This window comes from Malus sylvestris, chromosome 14, assembly GCF_916048215.2.
Source record: "Malus sylvestris chromosome 14, drMalSylv7.2, whole genome shotgun sequence".
Lineage (NCBI taxonomy): Eukaryota > Viridiplantae > Streptophyta > Magnoliopsida > Rosales > Rosaceae > Malus > Malus sylvestris.
Window position 1 is genome coordinate 5868024 of NC_062273.1, and position 12841 is coordinate 5880864.

Below are 12841 nucleotides of genomic sequence, written 5' to 3' on the forward strand. Positions count from 1 at the left end.
TGAAGTAGAAAGCATGTGAATCTTACTGTTCAATCACCGCTCTCCATATGCACCATCAACTCCTCGGGTACCACATATAACTTTGTCAAAGATCTCTGACAAAGTTTAGGCACGAGAATTTCGAAGTTCCAGCTACCCTACTATTACCCACAAGGGTAAAGGAACAGCATCGCTGCTTGACAACTGGAAAGTCCCTATGTGTGCCGACCTCCATGTTTTGCGGCAAGACGGGTTGGCAAGAACGTCCAACCTTTACTCACATTCGAGAAAAGACTCCCAACATAATTACTTTCTCAAAAACCGGAGTAGCACCGCTTTCCGAATCTCGAGAGTCAGATCCTCGACGGGATTGCTTGTTCGAAAACCGAAGAGGCACAACTCTCATAACTTCGAGAGCCAGATTTCCTTAGATAAAGCTTGTCTGTAATCTTCACACGTAACATCAGCTTTCCAGATACCACATACCACTTTTTCAAAGTGCTCTGACAAAATTAAAACACGTGAAGCTGGCAGCTCCCACTACATTGCTGTGACCAAGAAGGGTAAAGGAATAGCATTACTACTTGTTATTGGGAAATCCCTATATACATCGACCTCCCTCCTCAATGGACAGGCAAATCTGCAAAAATGCTCAACCCTTTCTCGCATTCGAGAAGGCACCCTCAACATAACCTCTCGAAATACTCAGCTTTATTTCCCCCCGATAATACCTCAGCAAATAAGCCACACCAAGAACAAAAGTATCTCATATCATCAGGGTCGAAAGCAAGAGTATCCCATATCATGCTTTCTCCCTGTCTTTGTCTTTGTCCTTGTCCACACCTGCAGGACAAAGAGAAAGAGAGCAGTCAGTCGGAACCTGAAATCAAACCTCCAATTTGGAACTGACTGCCTGGAACCTTTGCCTGGTTGCTTACTTAGCATTGCTCTCGAGTACTCATCCTCAACTGCTGTCAAGGTCACGAATTCCACCGGCAAATACCTCATGACAGTTGATCAGATATTGGCTCTTTACACTGAAGCTGCCAAGCGTGGATGAGTCACTATGAAGGAATGTTCTGAAGGACCATTTAAATGCAAAGGTTGCACACCACTTCTGCCATGCAAAAGATTGAAGCAAAAGGTTTAACGGTGAGCTGAAACAGATCACTACAGCACGACACCTTTCCATACCACATTCATTATTCCGTCAACAGCAAAAGTATCCCATATCATCAAGGTCGAACGTACTCTAGATTTGATAGACTTGTTTTGACCCTCAAATTCTTGAGTCGGCCTTATACTCTGAAGGGAACCAGAAAACCCTCCAGCACAGTTCAAGAATAAGCATGTGGAAAGTTACTTCTTCAAAAGCAAAAGTATCTCATATCATCTCTTATCCATTTGCTTCTCCTTATCCTGGCAGTTGAATGAGAGACAAGGAGAAGGAGAACAATCAACCGGAAGCCGAAGTCAAACCTCTGATCCTGGGTTGCTTGCTTGGAAGTTTGACTGCTTACCTTGTCTGTCACCTCTTTCGGCAGATCTCCTAGCTCGGCGACTTGGGGGACTCCTACTATAGGGTTTGTATCGCACTTGACCAAGCTCGAAACTACAAGTAAGCTTCAAGTGAAATTGATACATTACCTTGTGCATCTTCATCGGTTAAAGATACCACCCCTGGATGGAGGAAGCGTACTTCCAGAGAAGATGCCACATCTACCTATGAGAAAGATAAGGCAAGTGAAGACGATACCACACCTCGGTACTTAGAAGTTTCGTGATTACTCAGCGGCTTGGATCTTGCAAGTCCCCAACCGAGGAGCTTCCCTCACTCGGGAACTTAGGGGAACACTGTTTGTACCATACTTGACTAATCCCGAAACTACTGAGCACCGGTCAACGTTATACCGTCAAGGACCCAGAAGAGTTTCCCTTCAACCAGAAGGCCAATCACAATGCGACACGTGTCGACATCAGAAGCCAATCACAGCACGACACGTGTCAACATCAGAAGCCAATCACAACACGACATGTGTCAATATTAGAACAAAACTAGAAACTCTCTTCTATAAATAGGGATCATTCTCCCACAATAATCTCTAATGTCATTTTGTACTAAACTATTCACTAGAACTCACTAAACCAGAGCTTGAACCTATGTATTTGTGTAAACCCTTCACAATTAATGAGAACTCCTCTACTCCGTGGACGTAGCCAATCTAGGTGAACCACGTACATCCTGTGTTTGCTTCTCTGTCTCTATTCATTTACATACTTATCCTCACTAGTGACCGAAGCAACCAAGCGAAGGTCACAAAACCTGACACTTTCTGTTGTACCAAAGTCCTCGCTGATTTTGTGCATCAACACCAAGTAACAAGCTGTGTATGCATAAAGACCTAACTCTAAACATACAGAAAAACAATAGAAAAATCTTAATACATAAAGTATCAAAACTCTGTTAAAAAAAAAAAAAAAAGTATCAAAACTACCCGAACTTAAAATACCAAATTGCTAACTTTTTTTTCAATGAAAGAAATAATCTGAGGATATATAATAATGCTCTGAACTTGCATCCATGCATGTAGTAAAGGGTCGGAGACCCACTAGGTGCGGTCCTTCGGGGATTGTGAACAAAATGCATGTTTCTTACAGTGTGAAGACGGATAATTGTCCTATCAACATGGAAGGTTATACCAAATTTCCGGTACAATCAACTTAAACATTTATATCGTTACTACGTCATGCATGAAATGACTGCAAATTTTATAGGGGAGTTGGATACTTTCAATTTAGCTAACATGTGGACCCATGAATTTACCAAAACAATTAGAAAATTAACGAAAGAAATAAATCCATTGCTCACAATTTCTAAATAAAGAAGGCAAACCTAATGAACTCGACCCAAAAAATTCATTGGTGCGTTACATGGTTCGACTTCGATGGGTGGGTGACTAGGTGGCCATGCCTAAAAGAAGGGTTATTAAAAAAGAAAAGAGCTGCTTTTAGCGTACATGCGGGACCAAACTAGCCATGATGATGACCGATGGCCGACCCCAAAACCCCAAAAGAAAGATGTTCTTCACATGGATAAAGATGTGCATTTAGATTTAGATCCCTATTTTCTAACTAAATTATGTCTTTCACTACACCAAAAAGTGTATTTTTCCCGGCATTCTCACTACAACTAATTAAATTTAACTAATCATACGACCAGAGGTGGATTCACATCGAGACCTAGGTTGGAGTTCAAAAAATATATATGTAAAGGTCTTTTGAGGACTCTTTGAATGTTTTGTATGAGTCTCTTTGTACCTACTAAGTGCTTAATGTAATAATCGGTGTACCTTGATAGGATACATGGACAACACTAGACAAATTTTCTCGACATCGGTGTATCTAAACTGAATTTTTAGATCAAATTACAAGAGCGACGTAAATAAAGTTCTCAAAATTTAAACTCTAGTGTTAACAAATTAACAATACTACAAATTTGATGTGTGCTTGATTGTTAGATCAAATTACGAGAGTGAAGTAAATAAAGTTCTAAATAAATTTCAATCCATTTAGTACTACAGTTTAGTGATATTCCTCTTCACTTGTAAGTGAGAGGTCTTAGGTTCAATTTTCGCCAAAGGCGAATTTGAACCACATTATTGCAACCATTGTGAGGCTTAGTCACTTCATCTCCTATAGATAATATCGTTTGTTCAAAAAAAAAAAAAAAAATTCACCCTCATAGTGTTGCATTGCTTCTTATTTTGTTAAAACCAAACACATTGTCGCGCCTCCCAACTCTTAAGAAAATTAAACCACAAAAAGTGGCCCAGCGGCAAGGATGCAAAGTAGGGCTTCCTAATAAACAAAAATATAAGAGGTTCCGGGTTCAATGCTCCGCGTTGATGAGTCTACTTGATTGTGATCACAAACAAGGTGAAATTTCCCATAACCTTTCCGAGCCTGAAAGGAGTGGATAACCGTGCCGGTTGTCCTTTTGCCCCCTCCCCTCCCCTCCCCTCCCCTCCCCTCCCCTCCCCTCCTCTCTTTTTAAAGACTATTCTTAAGAAAACTATGATCGATAACAAAAAATGAGAAAACACTTCGGATTAAGGTTGTGGTCAATATTAGACCTTTCTTGCTCTTTGATGGCTCAGTCCTTGTTCATTTGATAAGAAAATCCTATAAATAATTACTGTATATAACATTAAAGTCACACTTATATGTTCGCGTGCTGATCACGTGATCAGTTATTATCAATATTTCATCGTCTACAAAATTACCTGCATCCATCTGTCGTGCTAACTCCCTTTACAATCCATTAAAGATTCATTGGATTACATAAGGATTCATATTGGATTATAAAATTAAAAAAGAAAACTAAAGAATGTTTTAGAAGTTTTAAAAGGGGGAGAAAAAGAGAACTTTCATGGAAGACTGGCTCAAAGACGAGTGACCACGTTGTGAGCCTGCCGGTAGTTATGCATTTCACGTTTCCGTTGGTTTAGCTGTCGACGAATTTTACACGTGTACGACTCCACCGCTGTTGACAAATTTTACACGTGTTCGATCCACCGTTGGTTTAGCTGTTGACGAACTTACTGGTCAACGGCGAGGAGGAGGAGCGACAAGATAGGCGAAACGAGCGAGTGTCCGTGGAAGCGGCCGCACGTGAACACACCACGCCGACATGATCTCCAATCAGTTGGAAACCGAATTGCTGAGTTGGCAATTTGCTCTTTTGGCAAAAACGCACCGTCCCATGTATGATTACTGCCACCCAACCCCACATACCTTCCACCCACTTAAATAAAGCGATTCAGGGGGCATCCTATTTAGCTAAATAAAATGTACTCCTTGGCATGACCAATTTGCCCCTCTCCTCTTCCTTATTTGACAATTCCGCAAGTACAAGGGTATTTTTGGAAGTCAAATGTGGTATTGAAGTGCTTATTTGCCATGTAGTTTGTTTAGATGAATTTAGAAGTGATGTATGATCAACTAACTATGCGTTGCTTGTACTCTACAAATTGTTACTATACCTAACCTCTACTTGTTCATATTAAGATAAATAGCAAGAAACTAATCATGTGAGATTAATCCTTTTTTTTTTTGTAACAAAAAGTTAGCGAAAGGGGAGCCTATACCAGTTTAGGGTTAAGATACATCACAAGTCTTTTTGAGGGCTTATAAAGGGGTTTTAGCCTTTTTTATTTTGTTTTTACAAATCGTCTACCAAAAGGGATTGCTAGCAGTGTGACTCAAATCTAAGTGTTAGTTTAACGAAGAGAACTATCCTTACCAACTCAATCAACTCTTGTTGACTATAAGTTTAATCTTTTTGTGAGTGCATACTTTATAAATAAGATTGCAAATTCTTGATTCCTACAATAAGATGATAATGACATATGGAAGAATAGCCACATAAGCAAAAGCGAATGTGCTCACCTTATGCATAAGTACAATATAAACATAAATTATATTCAATCTATGTCTGGCTAAAGTAAGTGCTCGCCACTTAGGCTCTGCACCTCAAAATGAATAGTTACTAATGAAACTCTTGTGAAAGTTTATATAGCTCATATCAACTTAGTTATGCACCAATAAGTTACGCAACACGAGCCACCGCAATTAGATGTATCATCTAAAATTTAAAAAGATGAATATGTCATGCAAGACTATTATTACAAAAGTTAATTCATAATTTTTTTATACCAAGCCACTCAGTACTACGGTCGGGTGATATTCCTCTTCACTTGAAAGTGAGAGGTCTTAGATTCGAATCTCGTGGATGGTGAAATCGATACCAAATTAAACTATCCATCGTGTGATTTTACCAAACTCTCTCTCATTAGCGTAAAAATATCGTTGTACTAAAATAAAAAATTTATACCAAAACTTGTTTGTTCCAAACTTATTTCAATTTAAGTCATATTAATTCCGCAAATGAAATCAGAATATGATCTACCCGTTGGTGATTCAAACTTTGAAAAGAAAATTAATTTAGGAAAATGGGGTTACATTTCCATGCTAGATGCAAGATGAAACGACCATGTTTCCCAATATACCCTCGGTCACAATCAGAAGGACAGGTAGGCCATTAGCAGTCATGTCAGGGGCAAATCCGTCCTGACAAGCACAAAGACCGAAAGCGAATCCAGCTGTTTCCACCATCAACGTGACTCGTCATGGGGTCCGTTGATCAGATATTCCCAACCGACGGTCAGGATCTGAAGATGGCGAATTTGGGGTTCATTTAAGGTGAATTTCATTTGGGAGAGCTTCCTGTTTTTAAAACGAGAGGGCGGGTACCTCAGCCATTCTCTTAACAAAGGGAGAAACGAAACACACAACCCCAAATAGTTTCTTCCATTCCATTCAAAGGTACAAACTTTTTCCATTTTCCCTTTGTTTTTTGCATTGATTTCGTTTTGTTCGATGTATTTTTATCTGGGTTTTGCTTGATTATCGATTTATTCCAGCGATATTCTAATCTAGTCTAAATTACGGGGAAGTGGAATTTGAATTTCGGTGGAGAGGGTGAATTTGGCTATGCCCAGCTTGCAAGTTGTGTATGATTCTTGAAAACATTGATGGGTTTTTCTTGATCATCTGAAATATTACCTACATTTGTGATTTGGGAATGCATGTGTTTGTAGTTTGGTCTCTATGGTGGGTTTGTGTTCATAAACTTGGTTAGGCATTGGATTGATTGCTTTTCATTTTGATGTGTCATCCTTTTCAGATGATTTCCGTATGTTGATTTCTCATCATTTATAAATTGTCAGCATGTCTAGATGCAAATGAATGTGATTGTTTGCGATAATTTGATTGAGTTGTTTGGTTTCTTTCTGCAGAAAGCAATAGAAAATGGCAGAATCTGAAGATATCCAGCCCCTTGTTTGTGACAATGGTACTGGAATGGTCAAGGTACGTGTCCCGTGACCATTCTTTTGCGATCCTACAATGTCTTTATTTTTCCGAATTTATTGGGTTTTTTGTTTTGTTTTAAGTACTGAATATTTGAGCTGATAATGCAGGCTGGATTTGCTGGAGATGATGCTCCAAGGGCTGTATTTCCCAGCATTGTAGGTCGTCCTCGTCACACTGGTGTGATGGTTGGTATGGGTCAGAAGGATGCCTACGTAGGGGATGAGGCTCAATCGAAGAGAGGTATTTTGACCTTGAAATATCCAATTGAGCACGGTATTGTAAGCAATTGGGATGACATGGAGAAGATCTGGCATCACACATTCTACAATGAGCTCCGTGTGGCGCCGGAAGAGCATCCAGTTCTCCTGACAGAAGCACCCCTTAACCCCAAGGCCAATCGTGAAAAAATGACTCAAATTATGTTTGAGACATTCAACACCCCGGCTATGTACGTTGCAATCCAGGCTGTCCTTTCCCTATATGCTAGTGGACGTACAACTGGTAAGCAATTCAATTGAGTAATTGGTTTGTTTTCTCTGTATGATGCATCATGTATTATTATTGTTATCAGAAAAGTTTCGGAACCAAAACTAGTTCCAATGGATCTCATAGGATAAGAATACACGTGAGATCATCTTTATTCGGCCTATTGCACGACTGCATTCATGGTTTAGCTTAGGGAAGAACATCTTTTTGTACCACCTATTGGGTTCATTGTTTAAGTGGAGTAACGGATGATATTTGTCGAAGTACTGCTCTAGAATGCTTGAAAGAAATAAAATGTTTATTTTTCGAGTCTCTGTGGTAGTGACAAAACTTGCATTCTAATGCTTTTTGGTCATGTATGTTTTGGTGTTTAGGTATTGTTCTCGACTCAGGGGATGGTGTGAGCCACACAGTTCCAATTTATGAAGGGTATGCCCTCCCACATGCCATCCTTCGTTTGGACCTGGCAGGTCGTGATCTTACAGATGCTCTCATGAAAATCTTGACTGAACGTGGTTACTCTTTCACCACTACTGCTGAGCGGGAAATTGTGAGGGACATGAAGGAGAAGTTAGCCTATATTGCTCTTGACTATGAACAAGAGCTAGAGACATCAAAGACCAGCTCATCCGTGGAGAAGAGTTACGAGCTACCTGATGGACAGGTAATCACTATCGGAGCTGAGAGATTCCGGTGCCCTGAAGTCCTCTTCCAGCCATCCATGATTGGAATGGAAGCTGCCGGTATCCATGAAACCACATACAACTCTATCATGAAGTGTGATGTTGATATTAGGAAGGATCTGTATGGAAATATTGTCCTCAGTGGAGGCTCCACTATGTTCCCTGGAATTGCTGACAGGATGAGCAAAGAGATTACAGCCTTGGCTCCAAGTAGCATGAAGATTAAGGTCGTAGCACCACCGGAGAGGAAATACAGTGTCTGGATTGGAGGCTCCATTTTAGCATCCCTCAGCACCTTCCAACAGGTAATTTGTTGCACGCGTGTGTGTGCGTGCGCGTCTTTTCAATTGAAAACAGCTAAAACACCTCTTCTTTGTTCATTTTCTTGTTTGTCAAAATGCTGATGTGACAATTCATTTGGGAGGTAACTTAACGTATTCATGCTCAAAGCTATTTCTATTTCTGAGTGCAGATGTGGATTGCAAAGGCAGAGTACGATGAGTCTGGCCCCTCAATTGTTCACAGGAAATGCTTCTAATCGCGCAAACAAAGCAAGCGGGGAACAAAGAATCTACACAACAGATTTTGTATTACAGAAAGGCTTCTTCTATTCAAGCGGTTGCGGAATTTCTTTTTGTATTCATTTTCGAATTTCATTCATGTCGATTTCTCTGTGTTTGTTATGACGGGACATGAGCATGGAGGCGAGCAAATTATGATTAAGATTCAATTTTTTCATTACTAGTGCTTTGTTGTAGAGAAATTATGTATTGTTACTGATTTGGTTTGGTTGAAGTCAAAAATCCCCTTCACAACTCTTTTCGTTGTTCTATATCTCTCATCTTATAGCTTTTCTCCTGATAAAAATCAAATAAATATATATGTAATCTGAATAATCTTTTCATATATGTAAGTTGAACCAGTGTATGTTGAAAACAACTAAAACTAATGAAAGTACGAATTCGTATACAATCAATCCGAATAAAATAAAGAATACATTTAAACTACTTGGGAGCTCTTCTCGGCTTCGAACATGGATTCATTTAAACGGCGGTAGATAAAATGCGAAACCCAAGCCACCAACATAAGAAGCGCGGTAGCAGCCCCACCGACCATCACAAGATTAAGAACCAGGAGCGGTCGTGTGATTTTTGAGCTTGGTGACATTGCTTTAGCATTAGAAGGAGAACCTGACGGCGAGGATGGAGAAGGAGAGGGGCTTGGACTGACTACTGGAGCTTCTATTTCGAGGGCATTGATCTTGATTTTAATCTTTTGGCCGGCTTTGCAGTGACCAGGTTCACCGCAAATAACATAGTAGGTGCCGGGTATATCAAAAGTTAAGGCGGTAAAGGTACCGTAATGAGATAGGGGAAGTGATGGAATACAATAGTCATAATCTGCTTGAGTGACTATCATCACAAAATCATATTCATGTTTGTAATTAAATATGAACTCGTCGCCCACATAGAATTTTTTCGATGAAGCCCACTTGTTGTAATCAACCGCGCCACTGTCAGTCCACCCTTCCAAATCTCCGCCAACTGTATAAACGGTAGCGGAGCAAGCACCAAAGAAAATCATCACAATGATGAAACTCACGGCAACAGTGTTTCTTAGATCCATGACTAAAACAGTAAACAAAAAACAAGCAATTAGGGAAGCAGAAAGGAAAGAGAATGAATGAATGAAATTTCGATGAAAGGCAATAATGCGTGAGCATGCATATATATAGATAGATAGATAGATATAGTTAGTGTCCCAAACGGAAAATGTTTCCCAAATCCAGTTGGAAAACGGTTTATAAAATCAGACAAGTAGTAGGAATTCCATTTAGGAATAATATTGCCCAAGCTTAATTAATAATCGAATTCCAATTTTCTGGCGTTTTGTCGGCTGCTTTTGCTTCCAACTTCTGCTTGCTTCCATGTATGATGAAACATTTTATTTTATTATAAAGGGATTTTTTTATATAGGCGCCTCAGTTTTGAATTTTCTGGATCAAACATCCATACCTTTTAGTGATTTGATTAAACTTTTTTTATCATAATTTTGGTACTATATGCACATTATATCGTAACAAATTTCCTATAATCTAGCCTTTTGATTACACTCTCCTTCGTTAGAGATAATCGTAAAAAAAAAAAAAAAAGAAGGCTGGTTAGATTCAATTTATTTTCACAATAATGCTACAATTTAGCAATAATTATCTACGATTTAAGATATTTTCTTTCCAAAATAGTTTAAAATATTTTTAAATCCCACAAAATCAAATATACTGAAATAAGTCTTTTTTAGTACGTTAAGAGAAAATAGGATTGGGAATAATATATACGTACCAATACACAATGTGTACACAATAAAAATAATGTACCAATATTAACAATATGTATCAAATCAAATGTACCAAAATTGCAAATAAACGTACCAATTAATGACTTGTGTAAATTCAAACTTACCCATAGATAATATATACGTAATGTATTATACCTAATAATAATTTGTTAACAACTATACTTAAAAAAAACAGCAAAAAAAATATAATTTCACAAAAAAATTGAAAAAATTACACGGAGCTTTTATGTTGATAACCAACTATTTGAAAATAAAAAAACCATTTGGAAAAAGAAGTAATATTAAATGTTTGCATAACAAAAAAATAAAAATAAAATTTGTGATCGAAAAAACATATCTGGAAGAAGAGAAAATATAGTTTAATTGCTAATATCTCCATTAAATAAGGAAAAGTGCATCATACAGATAAAATGATAAATTCAAAATTTATTTTAATTTTAAAAATATAATAATGACATGTAATTTAGCTTGAGGTAGCTATTGGTCAAAGCACTTTAATCAAATTTTAAAAAGGCACAGATATTTAATCTAAATGATATAGAAAAACTGTAGGGGATTCTAATTTTCTCTAGGGTAAATGACAAAAAACGACCTCAACTATTGGTCTCACGACACTATCATACCTCAATTTTTAAAATTGACAATGTCATACCTCATCTTTAGAATTTGGTCCAATGTTATACCTTCCGTTACTTGGCCGTAAATTTTTCAGTTAAATGTTGGGCTTGATTCGGGGCTCATTTTCTATTAAAAATTAATAAAATATTATTAAAAACTAAAAAAAATTATTTAATATATTTTAAAATATTAAAATAATAAAGAAAAGTTATATAAAAAATAAAAAACCCCTCTCTCTCTCTCAACAAAAAAAAAAATTGAAAACCCATCAACCCGTAACAACGCCCCCCCCCCCCCCCCCCCCCCCCCGCGCGAAGAAGAAGAAGAAGGAAAAAAAAAAACCCAACCCCCTGCAACCCATAAAGAAGAAGGAGGAAGAAGAAGACCCAAAAAGAAGAAGAATGAGGAAGAAGAAGAAGAAAAAAAAAAAAAAACCCAAATCAAACCCAGTTCGTCCCCCCCCCCCCCCAAAAAAAAACCCAACCCCCCTGCAACCCAGAAAGAAGGAGGAGGAGGAAGAGGAAGAAGAAGAAGAGAAAAAAAAAAAACCCCAACCCCCTCCTGCAAGCCATAAAGAATAAGAAGGAGGAAGAAGAAGAAAGAAAAACAAAAAAACCCAAACCAACCCACACCCCCCCCCCCCCCCCCCCCCAATACCACAAAAACAACCCAACCCCCTACAAAGAAACCTAGTTCGTCCCCCCCCCCCCCCCCCCCCCCCCCCCAAAACAAAACAAACCCAACCCCTTGCAACCCAGAAATAAGGAGGAACAAAAAAAAAAACCCAAACCAAACCCAGTTCGACCCCCCCCAACACACACACACAAACCCAACCCCCTGCCAACCCCAAATCCACCACTCCCATCCATACCTTCTCCATGCACCCATCTTCCCATCATGAACACGGCGATGGCGATGTAGACAGGATCAGGGTTTCTTTTTAATTTTTTTTTTCTGGGTTGCAGGTGGTGGGTGCAAATGGTTTAGGGAAGACAGGAGTGGGGAAGAAAGGGGTGGGTTGCAGGAAATAGGGTCAGATGGCTTTTTTTTTTTCTTTCTGGGTTGCAGGTTGGGGGAAGAAGATGAAGATTTTGGGGGGGGGGGGGGGGAGGGGGAGGGGGAGGGACGAACTGAGGTTGTTTTTTTTTATATAACTTTTCTTTATTTTTTTAATATTTTAAAAATATTAAATATTTATTTTAGTTTTTAATAATTTTTTAATAGAAAATGGGCCCCAAATCAAGACACGTCAGCATTTAATTGAAAAATTCACGGCCAAGTAATGGAAGGTATAACATTGGACCAAATTCTAAAGATGAGGTATGCCATTGTCAATTTAAAAAAAAAATAGGTATGATAGTGTCGTGAGACCAATAGTTGAGGTAATTTTTTGTAATTTACCCTTTTCTCTATTATAAATCACAGTGAAGAAGTGAGAATCAAACTCGGGCCTCTGGATTGCATGATGCAAATGTGGTGTATAAAAAGATTTCAATTTCTCATTACCATATGAGAAAAAGAAGAGGAATTTATCCAATATGTTTGTACTAATTGTAGCAAAAGACTTAATAACTTGTTCAAATTTATTAGACAATAATTTTTGTTGAATAAACAATATTATCTACATTAAGGGAGTAGAGAAGTGGGCTAAGCCTCACAATGACTAATAATAATGTGGTTCAAATTCACTACCACATTAAGGGAGTAGAGAAGTTGGGCCTGGCAAAGGCTTAACGTTCTTTTTAACTCATACTTGCTATTTTGGGTATTTCTTTTAGTAAAAATAA

General features: G+C 38.4%; 2 protein-coding genes across 2 annotated transcripts; one reads left to right on the plus strand and one right to left on the minus strand.

Moving 5' to 3' along the window:
• The first annotated feature begins 6234 nt into the window (after nt 1-6234).
• LOC126600006 (actin-like) lies at nt 6235-8899 on the plus strand. Its single transcript, XM_050266501.1, has 5 exons — nt 6235-6363; nt 6837-6909; nt 7020-7413; nt 7773-8386; nt 8554-8899. The coding sequence occupies exons 2-5, from the start codon at nt 6850-6852 to the stop codon at nt 8617-8619; spliced, it is 1134 nt and encodes a 377-aa protein (XP_050122458.1). The 5' UTR covers nt 6235-6363; nt 6837-6849; the 3' UTR covers nt 8620-8899.
• A 66-nt stretch (nt 8900-8965) lies between these two features.
• LOC126600007 (blue copper protein-like) lies at nt 8966-9727 on the minus strand. The gene has a single exon (XM_050266502.1). It carries the CDS (start codon nt 9705-9707, stop codon nt 9081-9083), a length of 627 nt encoding a protein of 208 aa, XP_050122459.1. The 5' UTR covers nt 9708-9727; the 3' UTR covers nt 8966-9080.
• Between the last annotated feature and the right edge of the window lie 3114 nt (nt 9728-12841).

What these genes read in the sequence shown, in the direction of transcription:
- LOC126600007 (XM_050266502.1), bottom strand. Translation starts at nt 9,707, where the DNA reads ATGGATCTAAGAAACACTGTTGCCGTGAGTTTCATCATTGTGATGATT.
- LOC126600006 (XM_050266501.1), top strand. Translation starts at nt 6,850, where the DNA reads ATGGCAGAATCTGAAGATATCCAGCCCCTTGTTTGTGACAATGGTACT. An exon ending in TGCTAGTGGACGTACAACTG is followed by an intron (nt 7,414 to 7,772) that starts GTAAGCAATTCA and finishes TTTGGTGTTTAG; the next exon opens with GTATTGTTCTCGACTCAGGG. An exon ending in CCCTCAGCACCTTCCAACAG is followed by an intron (nt 8,387 to 8,553) that starts GTAATTTGTTGC and finishes TTCTGAGTGCAG; the next exon opens with ATGTGGATTGCAAAGGCAGA.